At 54.6% G+C, this 24932-nt stretch overlaps 1 protein-coding gene across 1 annotated transcript in view; it reads right to left on the bottom strand.

Annotated features, from left to right (window-relative positions):
- Positions 1-7082: 7082 nt before the first annotated feature.
- Positions 7083-24932, bottom strand: part of Igdcc3 (immunoglobulin superfamily DCC subclass member 3) — a 34555-nt gene continuing 16705 nt past the window's right edge. Inside the window, exons 2-13 of the mRNA XM_048332460.1 lie at positions 17378-17522; positions 17142-17272; positions 16401-16538; positions 14175-14333; positions 12034-12199; positions 11076-11323; positions 10735-10899; positions 9792-9983; positions 9556-9660; positions 8616-8754; positions 8280-8460; positions 7083-7841 (exon numbers count right to left, since the gene is read on the bottom strand). Of these exons, the coding sequence (XP_048188417.1) occupies positions 7650-7841; positions 8280-8460; positions 8616-8754; positions 9556-9660; positions 9792-9983; positions 10735-10899; positions 11076-11323; positions 12034-12199; positions 14175-14333; positions 16401-16538; positions 17142-17272; positions 17378-17522 (1961 nt within the window). The 3' untranslated portion in view covers positions 7083-7649. The remainder of the gene's footprint in view (positions 7842-8279; positions 8461-8615; positions 8755-9555; positions 9661-9791; positions 9984-10734; positions 10900-11075; positions 11324-12033; positions 12200-14174; positions 14334-16400; positions 16539-17141; positions 17273-17377; positions 17523-24932) is intronic.

The raw sequence follows: 24932 nt of genomic DNA, 5'->3' as shown, positions 1-24932 counted from the left end.
ACACTCTCCTAACCTTATCAGGGACATAACACTGAGAAGCAGTTTCTCTTGTTTAACCTTGGAAAGATTTTGCATTCATCTGAATGATCTGGTTCTGGTGGCTTGCTGGTGTCCTTGGGGCCTGATTCTTAGCCACAAACTCCTAATGAGTGGCATGTTTATTAGTTTTTCAACATTCAGCATTTCTGTTTCTTTGGCCTCTTGCTTACCTTTTCTCACTCAAAGCTAGTGCTTTGTCACTTGAGCCACAGCTCTACTTTTGTTTTTTTGCTGGTTAACTGGAGATAAGCATCTCAGGGACTTTTCTGCCCAGGCTGGCTTCAAACCATGATCCTCAGATCTCAGCCTCCCAAGGAGCTAGAATTACAGGTGTTAGCCACCAGTATCCAGCTTAAACAGGCTGATTTTTTTTTTTTTTTGGCCAGTCCTGGGGCTTGAACTCAGGGTCTGAAGGCTGTCCCTGAGCCCTCTACCACTTGAGCCACAGCACCACTTCTGGCTTTTTCTAAGTAGTTTATTAGAGATAAAAGTCTCAAGGGCTTTTCTGCCTGGGCTTCAAACCATGATCCTCAGATCCCAACCTCCTGAGTAACTAAGATTATAGACGTGAGCCACTGGCACCTGGCTCCACAGGCTGATTTTGAAATTTATTTGGAAAAAGACAGAATGGCTTGACACTGCGTCAATATCATAATACATCATTATGACAATGAAACACGTTGCACATTTGGCGTCCCATTTTTCCTGCATAGTCTTCTTCCATCGTCAGGAGTCCCTAGAGAAGCAGGTCTGACTTGGGAAAGCAGACCCCCCCCCCCCCAGCATTCTCAGGGGGTCTAACCCGGTGCCACAGGTGCTCAAGAAGCACCCCATCTGGACACAAGATCCTTCCCCACCTCTGCCTGGGAACCAGGGTCTGTTTCTAGCAGACTTGAGGGCCAATGAAAGACCAAAGAGGGGCTGGGGGAGGGGCGGGGCTGGGGGTAACCTCAATACTCCCGAACCAGGACCAGGTCTGGGACTCCCTCTGTCCCATTTATCGGAAGAGTTAGACGATCTGACCTCTGTTTCCCCCTGGGCTCTGGTATTTCCCAATCCTCAGCTCTGATCCCTTTGGAGAGGAGATATAAGGCCCAGGACAGGGCCTGTGACCGGAGCTGCCCTATCAAGGCAACTGAGGCCTGGGACTGCCTGAGACAGGCTGCCTGGGTGGATGAGAAATGCTGTCGGGACAGAACAGCTGTATTACGTGTTCTTGTACATTCTCTCTGTGTCTTTTTTTTTTCTTTTTGCTAGTCCTGGGGCTTGAACTGTGTGTCTGGGCACTGTCCCCTAAGCTTTTGTGCTCAAGGTTAGCACTCTACCTACCACTGGAGCTCCAGCTCCCCTTCCAGCTTTTTGTGGTTGATTGGCCGTAAGAGTCTCGCGTACTTTCCTGTCCCGTCTGTCCTTGAATCATGATCCTCAGATCTCAGCCTCTTGAATAGCTAGGATTCCAGGCATGAACCACTGGGGCCTGCCTCCTTTTGTTTCTATTTGGATTACACACAGGACCTGTTCATTATGGTGCCAGTCCTTATTATCTTGGGACTTGCCACTTGGAAAATTTTATTTTATTTTTATTTTTGCCAGTCCTGGGCTTGGACTCAGGGTCTGAGCACTGTCCCTGGCTTCTTTTTGCTCAAGGCTAGCACTCTGCCACTTGAGCCACAGCGCCACTTCTGGCCATTTTCTATATATGTGGTGCTCGGGAATCGAACCCAGGGCTTCATGTATACGAGGCAAGCACTCTTGCCACTAGGCCATACTCCCAGCCCGGAAAATTTTAGATAGTGGTGTTTGCGTAGCCAGTCCATCCGCAGAGCACAAAACATGACAGGCCACCATGATGGGTAACAAGGAAAGCAGGTGGGTTTGTGTGTGACCCAGACCTCACCCCACTGGGAAAGAGCAAAGGAAGATATCATTGGGGGTTGAGGGGCTATAAATCATCCCCTACCCTCCTGCCCCTTCCTGGCTCCAGGAGTATTTCTCCTGAGGTGCAGATCAGGAAAGAGTGGGTGGGAAAAGGCTCAGAGAAGTGGACTAGGGGCCTGGGAGCCGGTGCTCGCGTCTGTCATCCTAGCTACTCAGGAGGCTGAGAACTGAGGATGACAGTTCAAAGCCAGCCTGGGCAGGAAAATCTGTGGAGACTCTTACCTCCAATGAACCACCAGGAAACCAGAAGTAGAGGGGTCCTGCACATCTCTGGCATTAGGGAGAGGGGGGCCAGCCACTGTGGCCTTGGTTGAGAGGCGGACACAATGCCTGTCTGTGCCCTGGCAGAATCCAAGTAGAAAGTAGGAGCTGGAAACATTTCCAGTGCATACATGACATTGTGTACCAGTTTTTGTTGTTGCTGTTGTTGTTTCTCAGTGCTGGTCCTGGAGCTTGAACTCAGGTGCTGTCTTTGGATATTTTTGCTCAAGGCTAGCCCTCTACCACTTGAGCTACAGCTCCAGTTCCAGCAAAAAGCTGGAACTCCACTAAAAAAGTGGAGGTCTACTGGACTTTCCTGCCCAGGCTGGCTTTGACCTGTGATCTTCAGCTCTCAGCCTCCTGAGCAACTAGGATGACTCTATTATTTTATAAGCAGAAAAAAATTTTTTTAAAAAAGAAAGGTTGGGGAGCTGGGAATATGGCCTAGTGGCAAGAGTGCTTGCCTCTTAAGACATGAAGACCTGGGTTCGATTCCTCAGCACCGCATATATAGAGAATGGCCAGAAGTGGCGCTGTGGCTCAAGTGGTAGAGTGCTAGCCTTGAGCAAAAAGAAGCCAGGGACAGTGCTCAGGCCCTGAGTCCAAGCCCCAGGACTTGTTAAGAAAAAAAAAAAAAAAAAGAAAGGTTGGGTTCCAAACTGGGTCTCTTGACTGCCTTCCCTTCCTTCTCCCCCACTTTCCAACTAGCCCTTGGACAGAAGCTTCTGGAAAGATTTTGCAGCTCAAGGGGCTGGAAAGGAGGCAGCCTGGACATGTGGCTCGCCTCTTCTTTGTTGGCTTCTAGCAAATTAAATTTTATCTCTCAGGGAGGAAATGAGGGGGGGTCAAGTTTCCCCCCCCCCTTCTTCTTAATGGGTCCTGATGAAAGAAATGGGTCTGGGGGAGGGGGGAGGATCAGAAATCTGATCTGGCCAGCTCAGAAAGATGGCGGAGGGTGGGGGGACCCCTGTACCCTCAGAAGGACAGCCAGGCACAGTGTGTTTTATTATAGAATTAACCTTGACCCTTTCTGGGTTCGGCCCTTTCTGGGTTCAAAGAGACTGGCTCGTTGGAAATAAATCAATAGTCTGTTCTGGGCACTTCAAAAGCTATAGAACTCGCTGGAAAAAAAAATTCCATGTGGGTTCAGTGTGTAAATTGGAATCGAGTGTGCAATTCATTTTTGAGAGGTAGGAGGAGGAGGGCGTTAGGTCTGAAATTGAAATGAATGGTGTATCCACTTCCCTGAATCAGGCGATCGGAAGTCTTTTATTGTACGTATCTTGTAGGGGGTACCAGAGGGCAGGAGAGAAGCTTTGTGACCTCTATGTGACCTTAAGGACAGGCTAGAGGACAATGGACTCCCTAGGCCTGGACACAGCAGTTCACTCTAGTAGCTGGCCTCCGTGTGTGTGTGTGTGTGTGTGTGTGTGTGTGTGTGTGTATTTGGACAGTTGTGGTTACTTACATTCAAGCCTGTAGCCTGTCAGCTCAGCCTATATAGGGCTCGTGTGACGGGGCAGGGAGGGTGGGGGGGTGGGAGGAGGTGAACCCATCTCAGTTGTTTAAGCTCCATCAGACCTCAGACCCAGTAGGATTCAGGCCTTGTTTCCATGCAGTAATTCTTCAATTCCACAAGGTGGCAGCAAAACTCTCCAGGCACAGCCCCTCTCCTCCCCGGGCTACCGAGGCCCAAGGTTCCCATGACTCTAGGGAGGCCAGGCCAAGGGGAGGAGTCCCTTAAATGGATTATGGATTTCTTCTTTATTCTGCTGCCCCCACCCACATATCACACACACACACACACACACACACACACACACACACACACACACTCTCTCTCTCTGCCCGTGCCTGGTTGGTTGAGTGGAGCGTGGCCTGGGGAATCCAGGGAAGGCCCAGGGTACCTTTGGCAGGATTCCCATCCTGGAGGAATGGCAGAGGCGTCTCAGGCCTGCAGAGTTTGCCCTCTGCTTGGACTGGCGTCCCATCGCAACGCTCAGACCTCAGCCTTCCGAGGAGCTGGGATTACAGGCGTGCGCAGCACCTGACTTTAGACCTATTTTTGTTTTTTGTTTTTTTAAATTAACAACAGAATGAGGGCTTACCACCAGAATTGGGGGACTGGAGGGTGGTGTTTTAGACTCTTCATTGAATAGGGGCCATCTAATGCCTCTTACACTTAGTGATTTGCTTGTAAGAAATGGACCGTTACAATGGCAGCACTATATCCCGAGGGCTGGGCTTAAAATAGTGATAGAGGGCTGGGAATGTGGCTTAGTGGTAGAGTGCTTGCCTAGCATGCATGAAGCCCTGGGTTTGATTCCTCAGCACCACATAAACTGAAAAAGCCAGAAGTGGCGCTGTGGCTCAAGTGGTAGAGTGCTAGCCTTGAGCAACAGAAGCTCAGGGACAGTGCTCAGGCCCTGAGTTCAAGCCCCAGGACTGGCAAAAAAAAAAAATTAAAAGAAAATAAGTAAAATAAGCCAGGTGTTGGTGGCTCACACCTGTAATTCTAGCTACTCAGAGGATGAGATCTAAGGATCGCGGTTCAAAGCCAGCCCGAGCAGGAAAGTCTGTGAGATTCTTATCTCCAATTAACCACCAGAAAACTAGAAGTGGCATTGTGGCTCAAGTGGTATAGCAACTAACTAGCCTTGAGCTGAAGAGCTCAGTCAGGGACAGCACCCAGGCCCAGAGTTCAAGCGCCATGACTGCCATAAATTAAAAATAACTAAACAAATAAAATAGTGATAGATGCTGGACACTGGTGGTGGCTCACGCCTGTAATCCTAGCTACTCAGGAGACTGAGATCTGAGAATCACAGTGTAAAAAGCCAGCCTGGTCAGAAAAGTCTGTGAACCTCTTAGATCCAAATAACCACCAAATAAAGAAAAGCCAGAAGTAGAGCTGTGGTTCACATAGTGGAGAGCTAACTTGGAGGGAAAAAGCTAAGGGACAGGCTCAGGCCCTGAGTTCAAGACTCAGTACTGGGTCAAGACATAAAGAGGTACCTCTGTGTGTGTGTGTGTGTGTGTGTGTGTGTGTGTACCTCCTGCCCTGCTGAGCTTCCAGAGGTCAGCGGAGAGATGGCCAGCTCCTGGCCTTCAAGCCACGCCCCTGGCCCTCAAGCCACGCCCCCCCTGGTCTTCAAGCCACGCCCCTGGGCTGAGGGTGAACTTCCAGCAGCCTAAGCAACTGGCTTTCCCACACACACGCATGCGCTCACTCCACCCTGTCCTACAGCAACCCCAGACACAGCACCAAAACCAAACTTCCAGGTTCACTTTGGCAAAGAGGACTTTTATTCAGTCAACATGAGTCGTGTGTGACAAGAAATTAAAAAAAAAAAAAAGATCCAGTCAAGCCCCTCCCACTCAACTCTCCCTTCCCCAAGGGAGAGAGGGGATTCAGGAGAAAAGTGGGTTGCAAGGGCTGCAAAGATGAGGGGCTACCTTAAGAGCCAGCAGAGCCCCAGCACCTGCCCATCACGTGGGAGAGGGGAGAGACCGCACTTCGGTCATCTGTACAGACACAACTCTAGTTTCCTAGGTAAACACCACAGAGTTCTACCATGTTCAGCTAACCCACTAACGCTCAGAACGGGGCGCCCCCTCGAGCAGGGGGGGGCAGGGGCTACATTCTAGCTTTCAATCTTAAGGAATACACTTACATATAGATTTATATAATTTTTTTCTTTTTCTTAAAAACGAAAGTTTTCCTTCTTCTGCTATTTAAAAAAAAAAAAAGATCTGAGTGTAACCAAAAATAGGTATTTGTTTGTAGTCTTGAGGGTATTTTTTTTTCTTCCTTTTTTTTTTTTTTGTCCTTTTTTTATCCAAGTAGTTCAAAGAACACAACCCAAAGGAGAAACCGAGTCACAAGAACATAGAACCCTTCAACACACCTCGTATAAAAATAGTTCCTGGCCGTAAGCGATTGGCCATCCCGCCGTCCCATGGGGCAGAGACTAGGGGGTGACGGCTCACCTCACCCAGGCCCACCCCAAAATGCCAGGCGGGGAACTGTGGCTCAAATGGTAGAGCGCCAGCCTTGAGCGAAGAAAGCTAAGGGGCAGTGCCCAAGTCCTGAGAAACACGCACACACACACATGCACGCACACACGCACGCACACGCACGCACGCACACACGCGCGCATGCACACGCACGCACACACGCAGGGGTGGACAAACACAGGGGCCAGCACAGGCCGTGTGCAGGGAGAGGGCTTGTTTTTGGGACAATTCATATTTCCTTCAAGGAACCAATTTCCTCTTTTTTTTGGCTCGTTTCACATTTGTTTCCTCTCTGACCAGTTCCATTTTTATTTCTGTGGACCCCGCCTGGGCCGGGTGGCCTCGGCCTCCTCTTGGGGGGAGGGGGGTGTGAGGAGGGAGTCAAGGTGGGACTTTGGAGGAGACGGCCCTCGACGGGCCAGAGACAACACAGGCCCCCGTGGCGGGCCTTGAGGTAGACTTGCTTTCACACCTGGACATAGGGAAGTGCTTTTTTTTTTTCCTTTTTTCTTTTTCTCTCTCTCTCTCTCTCTCTCTCTCTCTCTCTCTCTTTCTTTTTGTGCCAGTCCTGGGGCTTGAACTCAGGGCCTGAGCACTGTCCCTGGGCCTCTTTGTGCTCAAGGCTAGCGCTCTACCACTTGAGCCACAGCGCCACTACCAACATTTTTTTTTTTCTGAGTAGTTTATTAGAGATAAGAGTTTCGTGGACTTTCCTGCCCAGGCTGGCTTCGAACCCTGATCCTCTGATCTCAGGCGTGAGCTACCAGTGCCCAGCTTTTTTTTTTTTTTTTCTCCTTTTCTTTTTAAAACTCTAGACAATATGGGAAGGGAAGGGGCACCCATAAAGGGGCTTGAGGTAGGAGTGCATTCAGGCTCCGGGGAGGGGGTGGAGGGGGGTTCAGAGGACTGAGACCACAGCCCCCTTCCCCGCCCCCCCCCCAAGACATTCATTCCGGCTGAGGTAGGTGCGCAAAGCTAGACAGCAACAATCAATCCATCCTGAGAAACAAAGTGGGGACACGGACAGTGGCGGGGAAGGGGGGGCGGGGGGGGGGGCGCCCAGCCATGGCAGGGGCCGAGCTTTGGAGACTTAACTCGCCTTCCTCTCTTCTTCTTCTTGCTCTCTCATGTGGAGCCTAAGTTTGGAGTTGGAGAGGAAAACATTCAGTTCCAAGTTGGGTGGGTTGGGGGCCGTGGGGGGGGGGGGGAGGGCATCCGGGAGGACCCCCTCCCCCGCCCCTTTTCTGGCTCTGAGGGTCTCTGGAACCCTGTCCTTCCGTCAGGCCGGAGAAGCTGGGCAAGGCAGGACCATCTGAGCCCACGTAATGGGAGACGTGTCACCCTGGACCTGAGAAAGGTGGGGGGCTACTGGCCCCAGGGAGGTGGCTGGCCGGTTAGCACTGGGGAAGGCCAGCCGTCTGTCCTTCATGTTGCAGGCCCGGGCCCGCGTCCTGAGGTGACGGGGCGGCCTCGGGGCCGGCGCAGGGCGGCGGGGCCTCGGTCGCCCTCCCGTCCACAAGGCTGAAGCTGCCAAGAGGCCCCACACAGAACTGGGGCTCCTCACACGAGGCGGGGGCCGCAGGATCCTGTGGAGGAAAAGAGCCAGGCCCACGGGCATCAGCTTGGAGGCCAAAGGCCCCCACCCGGAACCCCCTCTTTCCCTCAGGCCTCTCTGCCTGATGCAGGGCACAGGAAAAAACACTGACCCAGGGTCCTGTACCCGAAAAGATCTGGCTGGTGATCAAAGCGAGAGCCCCAGATACAAGGAGGGGGGGGGGGACCCGGGTGCCGGTGGCTCCTGCCGGCCATCCTAGCTACCCAGGAGGCTGAGAGCTGAGGTTCCAGGTTCGAAGCCAGCCTGGGCAGGAAAGTCCACGAGACCCTTATCTCCAGTGAACCACCAGGAAACCACAAGTGCGGCTGTGGCTCAAGTGGTAGAGCTCCAGCCTTGAGCAAAAGAGCTCAGGACAGGGTCCAGGTTCTGAGTTCAAGCCCCAGGACCAAAACCAAACCAGGGCACTTACCGCAGGCTGCGGGCAGGCCGCCGGGAACAGCTGCTCCAGCTCCTTGGCTTCCACCAGCTTCTCGTCGCAGCCCAGCGGACCCCGCTCCCCGGGGTGCACCCCATTCAGGGCCAGGTCCCTCTGGCCGCGGGGACCTTGGGCAGGAGAGAGCTGGTTTTCCACGTCCTTACACAAGAGGACCCTAGGAAAGGGCGAGCCAGGAGTCAGGGGGCTCGAAGGGGGAGTGGAAACCAAGGAATAGACTAACAGCGAGGACTGAACCCCCAAACTCTCTCCTTCCCCACGCCCACGCCACGCGCCCCTCCAGGCCAGCTCCTCCCCTGGCCCGGGCCTCACCTGCCCCTCTGGCCGAACAGGAGGAAGAGGACACAGAAAATGATGCAGGTGACCCCGATGTGAATGCCAATGACGATGCCCGTGGTGGACGTCTGGTTGGCGGCTTCTTCCTTCCGGCAGTCGCACGGCGGGCTCAGGGCTGGGGGGACAGGCGCAGGGTGGGCCTGGGGCTCCTGGTCCCTTAGCGAGACCCTGTAGCTTTGTCTCTGGGACCCAGTCGGTAATGTGGCCCTTGTGTTTGTTTTTAATTAATTATTTTTTGGTGCCCGTCCTGGGGCTCGAACTCAGGGCCCCGTGCTTTCTTTCACTCGGCTTTTTCCCTTACGGTTGGTACTCTACCAACTGAGCCACACCTCTACTTGTGGCTCTGTGTGTGTATGTGTGTGTGTGCACACGCACGCATGTGTGTGCCAGTCCTGGGGCTTGAACTCAAGAGCCTGGGCTGAGCTCTTTTGCTCAAGGCTAGCACTCCACCACTTGGAGCCACAGCGCCACTTCCGGTTTTCTGCGCGTTAATTGGAGATAAGAATCTCATAGGCATCCCTGCCTGGGTTGGCTTCGAACCATAAACCACAGATCTCAGCCTCCTGAGTAACTAGGGTTACAAGCCTGAGTCACAATGCCCGGCTCACATATGGGTTAATTTAAGATAGGCCGCTTGCCGGTTAGTTTGAGATCAGAATCGGTCAGACTTTTCTGCCAGGGCTGACTTTGAACTGCGATCCTCAGATCTCAGCCTCCTGAGTAGCTAGGAGGACAGGCGTGAGTCACTGGCGCCCGGCCATCATCCCTGTTTTTTTATACAGGAAACTGGGGTTCAGTGCGGTGAAGCCACGGGGGTCAAGGTCACACGGGTCTGAGCCGCGTCCCTCTCCCACCTGGCTCGCCTGCCCCCTCGGTCAGGCCCCGTCCCTCCCTCCCCCCCCCCCCCCGCCCTCACCTGTCCTCTCAGCCGCTCCTCTCAAGGACACGAAGCGGACGGTGGCGTTGCCCTCCCCGTGCTGGTTGTAGGCGAGCAGTTTCACCTCGTACACCGTGCTGGGGTCTGGGGGACACCGGGATGGATGCTGAGGGGCCACCCCATCTCTAGCAGCAGGCAGCTCCATGCCCGCGGGGAGGCACGCCGCCCTGCCCCGCCCAGCCCCCGAGGGGCAGGGTGGCCCTCCCCTCGCTCACCCAGCTGGCTGAGGTTGTACGAGGAGGCCGTCCCGGGCAGCAGGATGGGGCCGGTAAAGGAGCCCCCCCTGGCCGGCCGGTAGAACAGTTTAAAGCCGCCCTCGTGGTGGGCCAGCCTGGGCCAGGGCTCCCAAAGCAGCTGCAAGGAGTTGCCGTTCAGCACACGCACGGACCACGGGGGCGGCGCGGGGGCTGCAGGAGGGCACCGGGATGGAAGGGCTCAGTCACAGCTCTACGCACACACACCGGTGACCCAGACCCCCCCCCCCCCAAGAACCTGACAGCTCCCTGGCCTCCGAACGACAGCACTGGCTCCTCAAACTACCCCCATTCCGTGAATTAGAAAAGAAGGCACTGGTGGCTCACGCCCGAAATCCTAGCTCCTCAGGAGGCTGAGATCTGAGGACCCAGGTTCAAAACCAGCCCCAGCAGGAAAGTCTGTGAGACTCTTACCTCCCATTTACCACCCAAAGACCAGAAGTAGAGCTGTGGCTCAAGTGGCAGAATGCTAGCCTTGCGCAAAAGGAGCTCGAGGGCAGCGTCCAGGCCCTGACTGCCAGGGTCAGCAGATTTTCTTTTTCTTTTGGCCAGTCCTGGGTCTTGAACTCTCCACCTGGACACTGTCTGTGAGTTCCTTTGGCTCAAGGCTAGTGCGCTGGCACTTGAGCCACAGCGCCACTTCTGGCTTTTTCTGTGATTAACTGGAGATAAGAGTCTCACAGACTTTCCTGTCCAGGCTGGCTTTGAACCTCCATCCTCAGATCTCAGCTTCCTGAGTAGCCAGGAGGGCAAGTGTGAGCCCCCAGTGCCTGGCTGCTGGCACACAGAGAATTAAAACATTGCCTCCTCCGAATAGTCCTCTATTGGCACCCGGTACAGTCCACAAGCTAGCCAGGCGTATGGGGTGGCTCTGCGCCGGCACGGTGCAAAGCGACGGTCTCACCTTCCCCCAGGGTGCTGACCAGGGTGGGGACGGAGGCCAGGCTGGCCCCCCTGGGCGTGTAGGCCTTGATGTAGAAGCTGTAGGCGGTGGAAGGCTCCAGGTCGCTCACCAAGTGCTGGAAGGTGCTCTTGCTCACTGCCTCCTGATACTCCAGCTCCGGAGGGTCTGGAGAACGAAGGGCAGGGCAGGAGACTGTAAACCACAGGAAGGAGTCCCGGCAGCCACGATGAAATGAGGGTGTGGACACAGGGCAGGGGACAGGAGGAAAGGAAAGCCGCGAATGCCGGACACACGGGGTGGAAAAGGCAGGAAACGGAACCTTCTGGACACGCGGGACCCACCGGCAGCCTTCCTGATGTGCAGGACGTAGCCGATGATCTCCTTGGTGTTGGCCAGTGGCTCGCTCCAGGACACCCGGACCTCAGTGGACGACACGGAGACGGCCCGGACGTTGCGAGGAGGCCCGGGCAGCCCCTCTGCCCACAGCACGGTCAGCCTGGCACTGGCCTGAGAGGAGCCCGCGCTGTTCTCGGCCACGCATTGGTAGATGGCCTCGTCTTCCGGACCGATTCCAGAAATGGTCAGCGTGCTGCAGGGGGACAGAAAGCCTCAGACAGACGGACAAACTGAGGCCCTTCAAGCCTGCCAGTGTGCGGGTGGTAGCCTGGGGAACTTAAAACCCCAGCACTGGTGACTCAGGCCTGTCATCCTAGCTACTCAGGAGGCTGAGATCTGAGGATCAGGGTTCAAAGCCAGCCTAGGCAGGAAAATCCATAAGGCTCTTATTTCTTTTCTTTGCCAGTCCTAAGGCTTGAACTCAGGGCCTGGGCTCTGTCTCTGAGCTTCTTTTTGCTCAAGGCTAGCACCCTAGCACTGGAGCCACAGGGCCACTTCTGGGCTTTTTCTGTGTATGTGTCACTGAGGAATCGAACCCAGGACTTCATGCATGCCAGGCAAGCACTCTACCACTAAGCCACAGTTCCAGCCCACAAGACTCTTATTTCTAATAAACTACCAAAAAGCTGGAAGTGGAGCTGTGGCTCAAGTGGTAAAGTGCTAGACTCAAAGCAAAAGAAGCTCAGCGTCAGCACCTAGGACCTGAGTTCAAGTTCCAGGATTGGCACAAAAAGAAAAAAAAAAAAAGTTTCTAGATTGAGCAGAAAGTTTGCCGCCTGCACAGGGCATTTATTCTGCCCTTCCTTGCCCTCCCCACTCCCGCTCTGAGTTTTGCCACCCTCAAATCCAGCGCGCACGCGCACACAGGCACGCACGCACGCACGCACGCACGCACGCACGCACCTGTTATTGTTCTTGAGCCTGACGTGGCCGCCGGCCCCCAGCACCTGCCCGTTCTTCAACCACGTGACGTGCGGGGGCGGCTCGCCCTGGGCCTGGCAGGTGAACATGGCAGTGGTCCCCGCCGGCCTGGATATGGACTGCGGATGCTGCACAAACTCAGCTGGTGCTGGGTGGGCACAGAGAGGCAAGCGTGAGAGTCACGGGGAGAGGGACAAAGAGATGCGACGGGACGCAGGGCTTCTCCAGGAAGGCCAGCCTCCGTCCGCACTGCTCGGCTCGGGAGAGGCCATCGGCCCTTCCTCCACCCCTGGCAGACCTAGGGAGCAATCTCCATCGTCTGGACCATTTAAAAGCTCTCCTCAAGAGGCTGAGATCTGAGGATCACAGTTCAGATCCAGCCCCGGCAGGGAAGTCTGTGAGACTCTTATCTCCAATGAACCACCAGGAAGCCGGAAGTGGAGCTGTGATTCAAGTGGTAGAGCCCTAGCCTTGAGGGAAAAATGCTCAGAGATAGCGCTCAGGCCCTGAGTTCAAGCCCCAGGACTGGTACCTCCCCCCCCCCCCCAAAAAAAAAAAAGGAAGGAAGGAAGGAAGGAAGGAAGGAAGGCAGGCAGACATTGCCAGGGCACAGGCACAAGCAGTCATGTTGGCTAGAAGAGTGAGCCCCACATGTGAACCTGGCACAAGAAAGGGGGGGTAACCCTGTCACCTTTAGCACTGGATAACCCCAGTGACACCCCCCGTTCCTGAGAGCCAATGTTTGCTCTGCTTGGCCCCAAGGCCTCCATCTTGAGGCCTCTGCCCAGGATTTTTCTTGACATCAGCTCAAAGCAGAGAAAAAAAAAAACCCATTTCACCAACACCCCCAGGCTGTCAGTCAGCCTAACATCTAGCCTGTACCCCAAATGAAGGCAAGCTGAATCCTTAGATACCCCCATACAACCCTACCCCCAAGAAGACCCCACCTCACTTCCTGTCACCTGGGGGCAGTCAGTCCCCCTCCTTTATGCCCTTTCCATAACCCACTTGTCTTTCCCTATTAAACCCTATGGTGGGGGACTGGGAATATGGCCTAGTGGTAGAGTGCTTGACTCGTATACACGAAGCCCTGGGTTCGATTCCCCAGCACCACATATATGGAAAAAGCCAGAAGTGGCACTGTGGTTCAAGTGGTAGAGTGCTAGCCTTGAGCAAAAAGAAGCCAGGGACAGTGCTCAGGCCCTGAGTCCCAGCCCCAGGACTGGCAAAAGAAGAAAGAAAGAAACCCTATGGTGGGCTGGGAGTACGGCTTAGTGGTAGAGTGCTTGCCTAGCATGCATGAAGCCCTGGGTTCGATTCCTCAGCACCACATACACAGAAAAAAGTGGAAGTGGCTCTGTGGCTCAAGTGTTAGAGTGCTAGCCTTGAGCACAATGAAGCTCAGGGACAGTGTCCACACCCTGAGTCTGAGCCATAGTGCCATTTCTGGTGGTTCATTGTAGATAAGACTCTCATGAAGACTCTCATGGGCTTTTCTGCTGGGGCTGGCTTTGAACCACAATCCTAAGATCTCAGCCTTTTTTTCCCCCAGTCCTGGGCCTTGGACTCAGGGCCTGAGCACTGTTTCTGGCTTGCCACTAGGCCATATTCCCAGCCCAATCTCATCCTCTTGAATAGCTAGGATTACAGGCCTGAGCCACCAGCACCTGGCTGCTGCTTCTTCTTCTTCTTCTTCTTCTTCTTCTTCTTCTTCTTCTTCTTCTTCTTTTTTGTTTTTTTTTAATGCCAGTCTCAGAACTTGTATTCAGGCTCTGGACATTGTCCCTGAGCTTTTCTGCTCAAGGCTAGCACTCTACCACTCAAGCCACACTTCCAGCTTCTTTGGTTGCTAACTGGAGATAAGAGTCTGATGGACTTTCTTACCTGGGCTGGCTTCAGACCATGATCCTCAGATCTCAGCTTCCTGAGTAGCTAGGGTGACAGGCGTGAGCTAGTGGCACCCAGCTTTCCGGGGACTTTGTGAGTCTAACAGACAGAGAGCAGCAGCTGCCTTTGGCCCGGCCGGTGAAGACAGGGCTTGGGTGGTGTGGGCACTGAGCTTGGGCACTGCCCAGGGATGGCTAGGGAGGAGGCAAGGGGCGGGTTTTGCTCTCCATCCGTACCTTGCACGACCAGCCGGCCCTGTGCTGTCCTCCGCACCCGGGTGCCAGGCCTGTTGGCGGCACAGACGTAGATGCCCGAGTGCTGGACCGACACATCTGAGATGATGAGGTTTCCTGTGCCCAGCACCTGGATGCCCTCCACCCCGATAGGGCGGCCATCTGCAAAGGAAGCCGAGGGAGAGAGCAGAGGGGAGGTCAGGAGAACATCGAGGGAGCCCCGCCATCTTTGGCTGGGCGCCATCTTTCCCTACAAGCAAAGAGCAGGGCAGACCTGTCCTGATCTTAGTGCATGATTGGGAACTCGTTTGTTGGCTTGGGGACCCCTCCTCCAGTTCTCAACCCATACAGGAAAGGCTTTGGATTTGATTGACATTTTCCAGCCTGTTATGTGATTCAAAAAAAGTTCCTAGCTACTCAGGAGGCTGAGATTTGAGGATCGTGGTTCAAAGCCAGCCTGGGCAGGAAAGTTTGTAAGACTCTTATCTTCAATTAACCACCAAGAAACTGGAGGTGGCACTGGGGCTCAAAGTGGTAGAGCTCTAAGCTTGAGCAGAAGAGCTTCGGGGCTAGTGCCAGGCCCCGAGTTCAAGCCCCATGACCGACCAAAAAAAAAGTTCTTAGATGAAACAGTCATTCTAAGCTGAGCACGGGTGGCTGGTGCCTGTATTCAGGAAGCTGAAGCCATCCAGGCAAGAAAGTCCATGAGACTTTTCTTTCCTTTCTTTCTTTTCTTTTCTTTTCTTCTTTTCTTCTTCTTTTTTTTTTTTTTTTTGCCAGTCCTGGGCCTTGGACTCAGGGCCTGAGCACTGTCCCTGGCTTCTTTTTGCTCAAGGCTAGCACTCTGCCACTTGAGCCACAGCGCCACTTCTGGCCATTTTCTATATATGTGGTGCTGGGGAATTGAACCCAGGGCTTCATGTATACGAGACAAGCACTCTTGCCACTAGGCCACATCCCCAGCCCCTTTCTTCTTCTTCTTTTTTTTTTTTTTTTTTAAACTGGTACCTGGGGCTTTAGCTCAAGGCCTAGGTATTGTCTCTAAGCTTTTGTGCTCTGAGCCAGCACTCCACTACTTCAGCTCAACTTCTGGCTTTTGTGGTTAATTGGAGATAAGAGTCTCAAGGACTTTCCTGCCAAGGCTGGCTTTGAACCTTGATCTTCAGATCTCAGCCTCCTTAGCAGCTAGGATCACAGGCATGAGCTACTGGCACCCGGCTTGTCCATGAGACTCTTAGCCAGCAAAAAGCCAAAGTAGCGCTATGGCTCAAGTGGCAGAATGCCAGTCTTGAGTAGTAAAAGCTCAGGGACAGCATCCGAGGCCTTGAGTTCAAGGCCCAGAATACCCATTCCTGCAAAGGCTCTGAGAAGTCCTACAGTTACAGGGCCGTGGTTCACCTTGCTTCTCCAACTTGTTAGGCCTATGAGCCATTCCGGCCCGATTGGGGCCCATTCTGTGGGCGATGGGGGGGCCAGATGGCCCCTTGCAGGCTTCTTCTGAGCACAAGGCCACTTGTTCCTGCCTCTCCCAGGAACCCGCCCTCCCCCCACCCAGGATCCGATTAGCACAGTGAGAACACTAGGAGACAGCTCTCCATTCAGGCCCTGAAGTGGTGAAATCTACTCCATTATCCCCTGCTGCCCCTCCTTGCCCCCCCATCACTCAGCTGCTACAATGTGGCACAGTCTCCTTGTGAATGCACCCCCCTGCCCCCTCCCCAGATCCTCCCTCCCCTCCGGTGACCTTTCCGCTTGGACTACGGAGCCCATCTGCACCCTTTCTCGCTTCTTCCTTCAGCTGCCTCGAGATTCGAGCGGGGCGGGGGCGGACAGAGGGGGAGGGGGCTGGAGGCAGGGCTAGGTTTGGTGATGGATCAGGGAATTTGAGGGGTTTGGGATGGCTTAGCGGGAAGTGTTGGCCAGGACCTACATGGTGCTGCGCACTGTAGACTGTTCTGGAGGGACAAGTTGTGGGGGGGGGGGCGGTAGGGGCTCAGGGAAGACTGGCAGAGGTAACCAGGGGAGCTAAGCCAGCCACTCAAGGGAGAGGAGAAAGCAGATGGACCCCTCCATCTCAGTCCCCCCTCTCCCAGTCCAGCCAGAAAAAGGAGGGAACAAACAGGATTCAGAGTTCCCCCCTCAGCCCCCCTAGGCAGAGTCCCACGGGGAGACCAGCCCTCCCAGGGGGGTGGTCAGGGCAGAGGGGCAGGGGCGGTGGGTAAGGCTCACCCAGGCGGCTCCAGGACACAATGGGGCGCGGGTTGCCCGTGGCGACACACTCGAGCACAGCAGTCTGGTGCACGGTGAGGGTGAGGTTCTCAGGCCCCACGAGAATCATGGGCTCCTTGTAGGCCCCAGAGCCTGAGCCTGGAAGGAAATGCCACATTTCTCCCTCCTTCAGCTAGGATGGGACACTCTCTCTCTCTCTCTCTCTCTCTCTCTCTCTCTCTCTTTTTCTTTCTGTCCTGGGGCTTGAACTCAGGGCCTGGACGCTGTCCCTGAACTTTTTCTTTTGCTCAAGGCTAATGCTCTACCACTTGAGCCATTAGCCCCACTTCTGGTTTTTTGTGTGTGTGTGTGTGTTTCGTCAGAGACAAGAGGCTCACAGACTTTTCTGGGGTGGTCTGGTCTCAAGCTGCCATCCTGAAATCTCAGCCTCCTGAGTAGCTAAGATTACAAGCCTGAACCATCAGGGCCAGGCGGCTGGGATCTTTCTTTCTCCCTCCCCTCATTCCCTCCACCCAGAAACCAGAGCCTGCGGACAGAAAGGCAGGGCCTTCCCTCCTAACCATCCCTCTACTCCAACCCAGAGAGAGATGGAAGCTGGACTTCCCAGAGAACCAGCTTGGGGGGGGGGGCAGGGGGGGAACGGGTGTCCCTGCCACCCCAGAAGCTGCCAAAGCCAACGAGAGGGGTTTTGTCAGGGAGACATGAAGACACCCACAGGTGCGACTGGTCGAAAGCTCTCACCTGACACGGTGAGCCTGGCCCCGTGGCTGACCCGGACACTGGCTACGTTTGAGGCCACACAGTGGAAGACCCCGCTGTCCTCCGCCCGAAGTCCTGTGATCTGCAGGACCCCCTTGGGTAGCAAGGTGTACCTGTCGGGGAGACGGACAATGCCGTTCCTTGGAGCAGCCCCCACAGCCTGATGTAAAGGCAGAGCCTCGGCAGGCCTCGGCCAGCCCCCCCCCCCCCCAGCTCACCTTTCATTGTCCGTGTCGATGGGGACTCTGTTCTTCTCCCACATGATCAGGGGCTTGGGAAGCCCGTGGATTTGGCACTGGAAGCGGGCCACGCCCCCCTCCTCGCCCACGGTGGCCTGGGGGTGCACATGGAAGTCAGACATGGCTGGAGGAAGAGAAGAAGGGACACAAGGTAAGGCGTCCTGCATAGGGGCAGGAGGGAAGAAGAGGTGGTGGTGAGATGGATCAGAGCGAGGGTCCTGGTCCCCCACGGAGGGGCAGAGAGACCTCTCAGAGCTGGCAGAGGCCAGCCAGCCGACCGCCAGCTTCCTACCCGAATGAACACACAATACGAAGTGGCCTAGGCCGGGCAGAGACATCGAAAAAGGTCTGGACAGATGCTGGACAATTTGGGCTGCTGTGAGCACCCTTGCAAGCATCTGTAAGGCTACTAGAGAAAGCATGGCTCCCATGGGTCCTCGGACCTCATCTTCCTGAGTAGCTAGGATTACAGGCACGAGCCAGGCTGGCACCTGGCTCGTCCCTAAGCTTTGTCATTCAAGGTTGGTCCCCAACCACTTAAGCCACAGCTCTACCAGAGATAAGAATCTCAGGGACTTCCCTGCCCAGGCTGGATTTGAACTGGGATCCTCAGATCTTATCTCCCTCAGGAGGAGGCTAGGATTACAGGAGTGAGCCAGCATCAGCTGCCCCCTTTGCAGTTCCTTTCTGTGCCCCTCCTAGAGATCAGGGTGCCGACTATCCAAGGTGACAGGCCCCCTCAGAAGGCTGTCAGACCTACCCATCTACATTTCAATGTGTTATAAATATTCAGGTCTTCCCTCCCCACCTTTGGTGTGTGTGGGGTTGGGGGGGGGGGAGCAGGCGGGGAGAATCTGATCTCACACTTCAACTCTAGTCTGTAAAGCCCTTACAAGAGGGGCTGTGGTGCACCCTTTTGCCCTCCAGTTGGAGGCTGGTTAAGTGTTTCCCCTCCCCCACTTTCCCACCCTAGGGAGCCCCTCCCTCTCACACAGGCAACCAGCTCAGCACCAGGGCTGAGATTTCATTAAAATCCACTTTGCCTCAAGTGCAGGAAGGCGGGACACCATCTGTCCAGACGGCAGCCCCTCCCCTCTGCACTCCATCAAACTGGGTCTCTCTCTCTCTCTCTCTCTCTCTCTCTCTCTCTCTCTCTCTCTCTCTCACACCCTCCCCCCCACCAGTGGAGGGATACCAGTTCCCCTGGCCAGCCCTCCTTGTGGTCCCTGAGCCCTATCTCAGGCCCCTTTGATCCACGGGCCTGTTCTAGACTCCAGGGCTTCCAGAAAGGCTAGATAGAGCCTTTGTGCCCTGCCCAGAGTCTCTGGGGGCTGGCTCCTTTGTGGCTGTTCTCTAGCTCATTTGCATGTGGTTCATTAAATATAAACATGCATAAGAAAATCTCCGGCTCTGCCTCCTCTCCTTTGAGGGAGCCTCTGGGGAGAGTGGCTGGTGGGTGTGTGGCTCTTTGCACACGTGGGTGAGGCTCTCTGTGTTTTCTCCCGCACCCTGACTGTGCCCATCAGGGGGTTTGAGTCCGACACCTCCCTCTAGCTGGTATGTAGTTCCTGGAGTAGGTAAGTGATCAATCACAAGTGTCTCAATGCAAGTTGAGCTATTAGACAGTACCCGAGCCCCTCTCAAACGGGAGACCCAGCTGGTGCCCCCTCTGGCTTGGTGAGAGAATTCCCAGGGTACCCTGGGAGGTCAGCCTGCCCAGCCCCAAGCCAAAGGCTGTGGCTGGCCAAAGCCCAGCAGGGCCAGCTGCTGGTGGTGTACACCTGTCATCTTAGCTACTCAGAAGACTGAGCTCTTAAGATCGCAGTTCAAAGCCAGCCCAGGCAGGAAAGTCCCTGAGACGCTTATCCTCAATGAAACACCAAAAAACAAAACAAAACCAAAAAGCTGGAAGTAAAGCTGTAGCTCAAAGTGGCAGAGCGCTAGCTTGAAGCACAAAAGCTCAGGGACAGTGCCCAGACCCTGAGTTCAAGCCCCAGGACCGGTGTGTGTGTGCAAGTGCATGCCCCACCCCGCCCCCACCCACGACAGCAGGTCAGCTCAGGGGCTTTGGGGGAAAGCTCTGGGGTGCTGCCCTGGGACCCTTGACAACCTACAGGCCCCAATGTCCAGGAGGACAGGGTAAGGAATGGGGAGGACACCCTGGCTCTTGGTCTGCTATCTGTGCCCCAAAGGGGTGGGGGTGCTGCCCACTGCCACTGGGGAATTGAGGAGCTGTTTGCCCCCCTCTTCACTCCAGCTGGAGGAGAGCTGGAGGCCCCTAGGGACTTGAGGCAGGGACTAATGGCTCTGCTGCTGCGTACAGATGCCTCCTCATTAAGAAGTCAGGCCTTTTGTGTCTCCCGCTCCTACCCTGGGCTCCCACGGAGGGCTGGAAGTAGGAGCTGGCCAGAGGAAGGACAGCGCAAATAGGGCTACTGCTACTCAGGGGGGCTCGTATGGACAAGTCCAGCCTCTCTGGGCAGCTCCCTTCTCCCCTCAATACCACACTGGGAAGCCAGGCCCAGTGGCTCACGCCTGTCAACCTAGCCACTCAGGAGGCTGAGATCTGAGGATCACAGTTCGAAGCCAGGAAAGTCCTTGAGCCTCTTTCCGCTTCAATTAAGAACCAACAAGCCAGAAGTGGAGCGATATATCGCTCAAGTGATCGAGTGCCAAGCCAGCCTTGGGCAAAAAAGCTCAGAGACAGCAGCCCAGGCCCTGAGTTCAAGCCCCAGGATCGGCACCAAAAAGCAATCAATAACAGTCATTCTGTTCTTGCTGTGGCTTGAGTTAGCAGAGCTGGGGGGCTGGGGACTGTCCTTTCCGGTGTCTCTCTATGGAAAGGATTCTGGGCTTAACACGGGGAGGCAGGCTGAGGGTGGGACCTCAGTGTAGACACATTCCTGTGGGGTGGTCCCATGTCTGTAGCCCTATTTAATACTCCTGGGGACACTTATGGGCCTGGTGAGGAGTTTGGGGTTCCTCACTTCAAGCTGGGATGGGAGGGAGGGAGAAGGCCTGTAATGGGGGAAGAAGGAAATGGGCAATCAGTGGGAAGGAAATCTCTGGGCCCCTCCCTGCTCCACCAGCAAGGTGGGCTCCCCACCGCCCCCCCCCCCCCATAACCAGAGCCCAGCAACCCTTGGATTGGCCAAGGGCAGGAAGTGGCCAGAAACACTCCTATAAATCACCCAGAGGGGAGGGAGCTCCTGAGAAGCAGACCTAGGGCTGCCCCGTGGAGGACAGGGGACTTCTCTTCTGGCCCCAGGACCTCTGTGGAGGTCAGGCCTGGATCTGATTAGACAGGCTCCAGGGGGACCCAGGGAGCGCGGCGAAAGGTCAGGACACAGCTCTGGGAAGGAAGCGGAGGCCTCCCACCTTTTGACTACAGCCAGACTTCTATCCGGTGTATAATGATAAAAAGAGCTGGGGCGGGCGGGGGGGGGGGGTGCGTTGGGAGGGAAAGTTCAAAACCTAGACCTTGCAGACGCTAATGGCATCGGGGATCTGAGTGAGCGGCCCGACTGCCCCTCTCCTCATGCAGGGGGGAGCTGTGAGCCCTTTCCCTGGCATGTGCCCCCTCTCAGGCGCCAACATCCTTCTGGAAAACAAGCCCTTGTTCAGGTAGCTCAGAAAGAATTACATCATCATCATCATCATCAGGTACTGGGCTTGAACTCAGGGCCTGGGTACTGTCCCTAGCTTTTTCGCTCAAGGCTAGGAACCTACCACTTGAGTCACAGCTCTACTTCTGGGGTTTTTTTTTGGGGGGGGGTGTTATTGAGTATTTTATTGGAGATAAGACTCTCAAGGCTGAGCACGGGTGGCTCACGCCTGTCATCCCTTAGCCACTCAGGAGGTTGAGATCTGAGGCTCCCAGTTCAAAGCCAGCCTCCCATGAGACTCTTATTGCCAATTAACCACTCTGAAAACTGGAAGTGGAGCCATGGCTCAAAGTGGTGGAGTGCTTAAACAAAAGAGCTCAGAGCCAGACCTGAGTTCAAGCTCCACAATCTACAAAAAAAAAAAAAGGAGTCTCAGGGACTTTCCTGCCCAGATTGGCTTTGAATCTGGGTCCTCAGATCCTAGTCTCCTGAATAGCATGAGCCTGGCTTTTATTTTTATTTAATAGCATGGCACCTGACTTTTGTTTTGTGACTAATGTGCTTTTGCTAGCTCAGGTCTCTCTGGGAGAGACAGAGGACTTCACAAAGCTGTCCTACCAATATCTGATGCTAGTTCCCAGATACACACAGAGGGGACCATATGCTTGGGGCCTGAGACGGTGCTCAGAAGCCTGAGACACGCTGCTGGTGGCAAGGGCCCTTTGTTGTGGCATGTAGAAGTGGCCACATCTCCTTAGGGACAGTCACCACAGAAGTCTAAGGAATGTCAGCCATGTCACTTGTGTGTGTGTGTGTGTGTGTGTGTGACAGTCTTGGGGCTTGAACTCAGGGCCTGGGCACTGTCCCTGAGCTTCTTTTGCTCAAGCTAGCACACTACCACTTGAGCCACAGCACCACATCTGGCTTTTTCTGTGTATGTGGTACTGAGGAATCGAACCCGGGGCTTCGTGCATGCTAGGCAAGCACTCTACCACTAGGCCTCATTCCCAACCTCATAGTTCACTTTCATCAGTGTCCAAGTGAGCTCCGCTGCTGCACTTTTCCTGGCTGGCTTTCTCAGCGTTGGCTCTCTACTACTTGAGCCACAGCTCTGCTTCTTGATTTTTTTTTTTCTGGCTAATTGGAGAGTTTAAAAAAAAAATCTCTCAGTTTTATCTGCGTGGGCTGGCTTCAAACCTCAATCCTCAGATTTCAGCCTCCAGAGTAGCTAGGATTGTAGACGTGAGCCACAGTGCCCCGTTTAAATTTATTAGCACGGATTAATTGTAAAGAAGGAGTTTCATAGTGACATTTACAACGTTAAAAAAGGAAAATAAAAAGGAGCTGAGAGGTCTCAGAACAGGGCGAGGAGCCAGGAAAGAGGTGGCTAACTTTCCTCAAGGGTATCAACCATCCTCAGGAGGACAAAGCTGAGGGAGTTAGAGAGAGCAGCCCCAGGCCTTGGGGAGATGGGAGGAAAGAGACCTGCAGGGATGAGATGATGAAAGGGGGGGGTGGGGTGGGAGGGGCTGCTGGGAGGGGGGGGCAGCTGGTATAACCACAGTGTGGTCTCTACCCTCTTCCTCCTGCCCAGGGGCTTCATAGAAGCCCCAGTAGACAAGCTGTCAAGTTGGAAGAGGCCACTGGGTAATGGAGGCCTTGATTTCTCTAGTAAAATGTTTATGAAGCCTATAAACTCATGCTTTTATTGGGCAGGCTCATTGCGGGTGTTGGATGTGGCTCTCCGAGGTGCAGTTAAAACACCTGCTGAACGAGGCACCAAGGGAATCTGCCCTCTGCCCAAACCCACTAGACCCACGGGGCAGAAAACAGCAGTGGGGCGCAGCAGGACGCGGCAGGGCAGGGAAGCCAGTCAAGCCTCACCCTGCCTGCTCTGGAAACCCATGGAAACACGTTTATTTATTTGTGTACTTAGCGTCAACACTGCGGCTTGAATTCAGGACGTGGGCACTGTCCTTTAGCGTTTCCCACTCCACTGTCCTTAAAGCTTTTTCCTACCATTTCTGTGTCTTGTTTTCTATTTTTGGGTGGTTCATAAAAGAGTCTCCTGGACTTTCTGGGCAGGGCTGGCTTCAACTCATGATCCTCAGACCTCAGCCTCCTGCGAAGCTGGGATTACAGGTGTGAGCCACCGGCAACTGGCTTTGAATGGAGGTTCTAAGCCTGAAGAGCACCTTGGGAAGGAGAGAGGGCTGTGTGGGGCCTGGATGTTGGAACTGGGATAGGTGGAGGGGTGACAAACAGCCACAGAGGACCCACGGTGGCTCAGACACCCTGTTGTTGGGGTTTACCCAATCCCTAGGGTTGAGTGAGCGGGGTAGGGGCTCCAGCCTGCCAGGCTGTGCCAACGGACCTGCTTTGAGAAGCTTTGCAGCCCTCTCCTTGGGCCCCAGCCCCTTCCTCCCACCCTCCTGCTCCACCAGCCCCTCACCAACTCCCTCCACCCCAGCTCCAATTCTAACACAAAAGCCAACTTTGTCTTTCAAGGCAGCAGCCATAAATCCACCTCTCTCCCCTTCCTGCAGCCACCTCTGACAAATAGGGGCCTGAATGGGGGAATGGAGGGAAGTGGAGTGGGGTGGGGGGGCTGGATTGGGAAAGTCCCTGCATCCAGCTCTTGGTTGCTGAAGGACCTAGTACTAGGGCTTGAACTTAGGACCTCTCACTTTCCCTTAGCTTTTTTTTTTTTTTTTTTTTGATCAGTCATGGGGCTTGAACTCAGGGCCTGGGCACTGTCCCTGAGCTATTGTGCCCAAGGGCCCAAGGCTAGTGCTCTATCCCTTTGAGACACAGCACCACTTTTGGCTTTCTGGTGGTTCACTGGAGATGAGGCTCATGGATTTTCCTGCCTAGGCTGGCTTCAAACCATGATCCTCACATCTCAGCCTCCTGAGCAGCTAGGTTGACAGGTGGGAAACACCAGTATCCAGCCCCCCCTTAGCTTTTTCACTCAAGGCTGGCACTCTGTCACTGGGACCACAGCTCCGCTTTCTGCTTTTAGGCAGTTCATTGGAGATAAGAATCTCACAGACGTTTCCTTCCCTGGATGGCTTTGAACTGCTATCCTCAGCTCTCAGCCTCCTGAGTAGCTTGAATTGCAGACACGAGGCACCAGCGCTGAGCAGTGTAGAACCTTGGATTCCACTGTAAGTCAAAGGAAGGGCTGCAGGGGAGATTAGAGGGGCTTTGACAAGGACATGCAAAGGAAAACCTCTTAAAGCCCAGCCTTGAACCATGCAAACCCCACTGAGAAGCTCCCGTTCTTCCTCCTGTGCCGGCCAGAGCCTCCCCAGCCCTCCGGTCTTCTGAGGAGGGGTGAAGAAGTGTGTCAGGAGGGGATGCTGGCCTAGTAAGCACACAGGCCTTCCTGGGGGTGTGATTGCTCATGGCCTCCTGAGAAGTGGGGTTCTGAAGAAAGAAGCACCCCTTGCTCCACGTACAATTCCACTTCCACTTTGAGGTTTTCAAGAGCGGTGTCCCCATGTCAGATGACGTGACCCTGTTTTATCCCCCCTACCAGGCAATGAGTCAGAGCCCACGGCCTGTGGTTTGGATTGGGAAACAGAATCACTCTATGCCACCTAGCGGAGAGGTACTGACTACCAGGTAGCACTCCAGGCCCATGTCCTTCGGTGTCCTTGAGAAACAACCAGAGGGTAACCAGCATTTTAGCCACTTCAACTGTAATGTGGCCCATCCCACCACCCCCACCCCCTTTTTTGGGTGTGCTAGTCATGGGGCTTGAACTCAGGGCCTTGTGTTCTCCTTTAGCCTTTCTTTCCTTTTTTCTTCTTTTGCTCAAGGCTGGTGCTCTATCACATGAGCTACACTTCTGGCTTTGGGCTGGTTAATTGGAGAGCGATTTGTCTGGACCAGCTAGCTATGAACTGTGATGAGCCGCCAGTGCC

This window comes from Perognathus longimembris, chromosome 23 (genome assembly GCF_023159225.1).
Source record: "Perognathus longimembris pacificus isolate PPM17 chromosome 23, ASM2315922v1, whole genome shotgun sequence".
NCBI lineage: Eukaryota > Metazoa > Chordata > Mammalia > Rodentia > Heteromyidae > Perognathus > Perognathus longimembris.
Note: the sequence above shows the minus strand (reverse complement) of the source record. Positions and strands in the feature narration are given on the sequence as shown.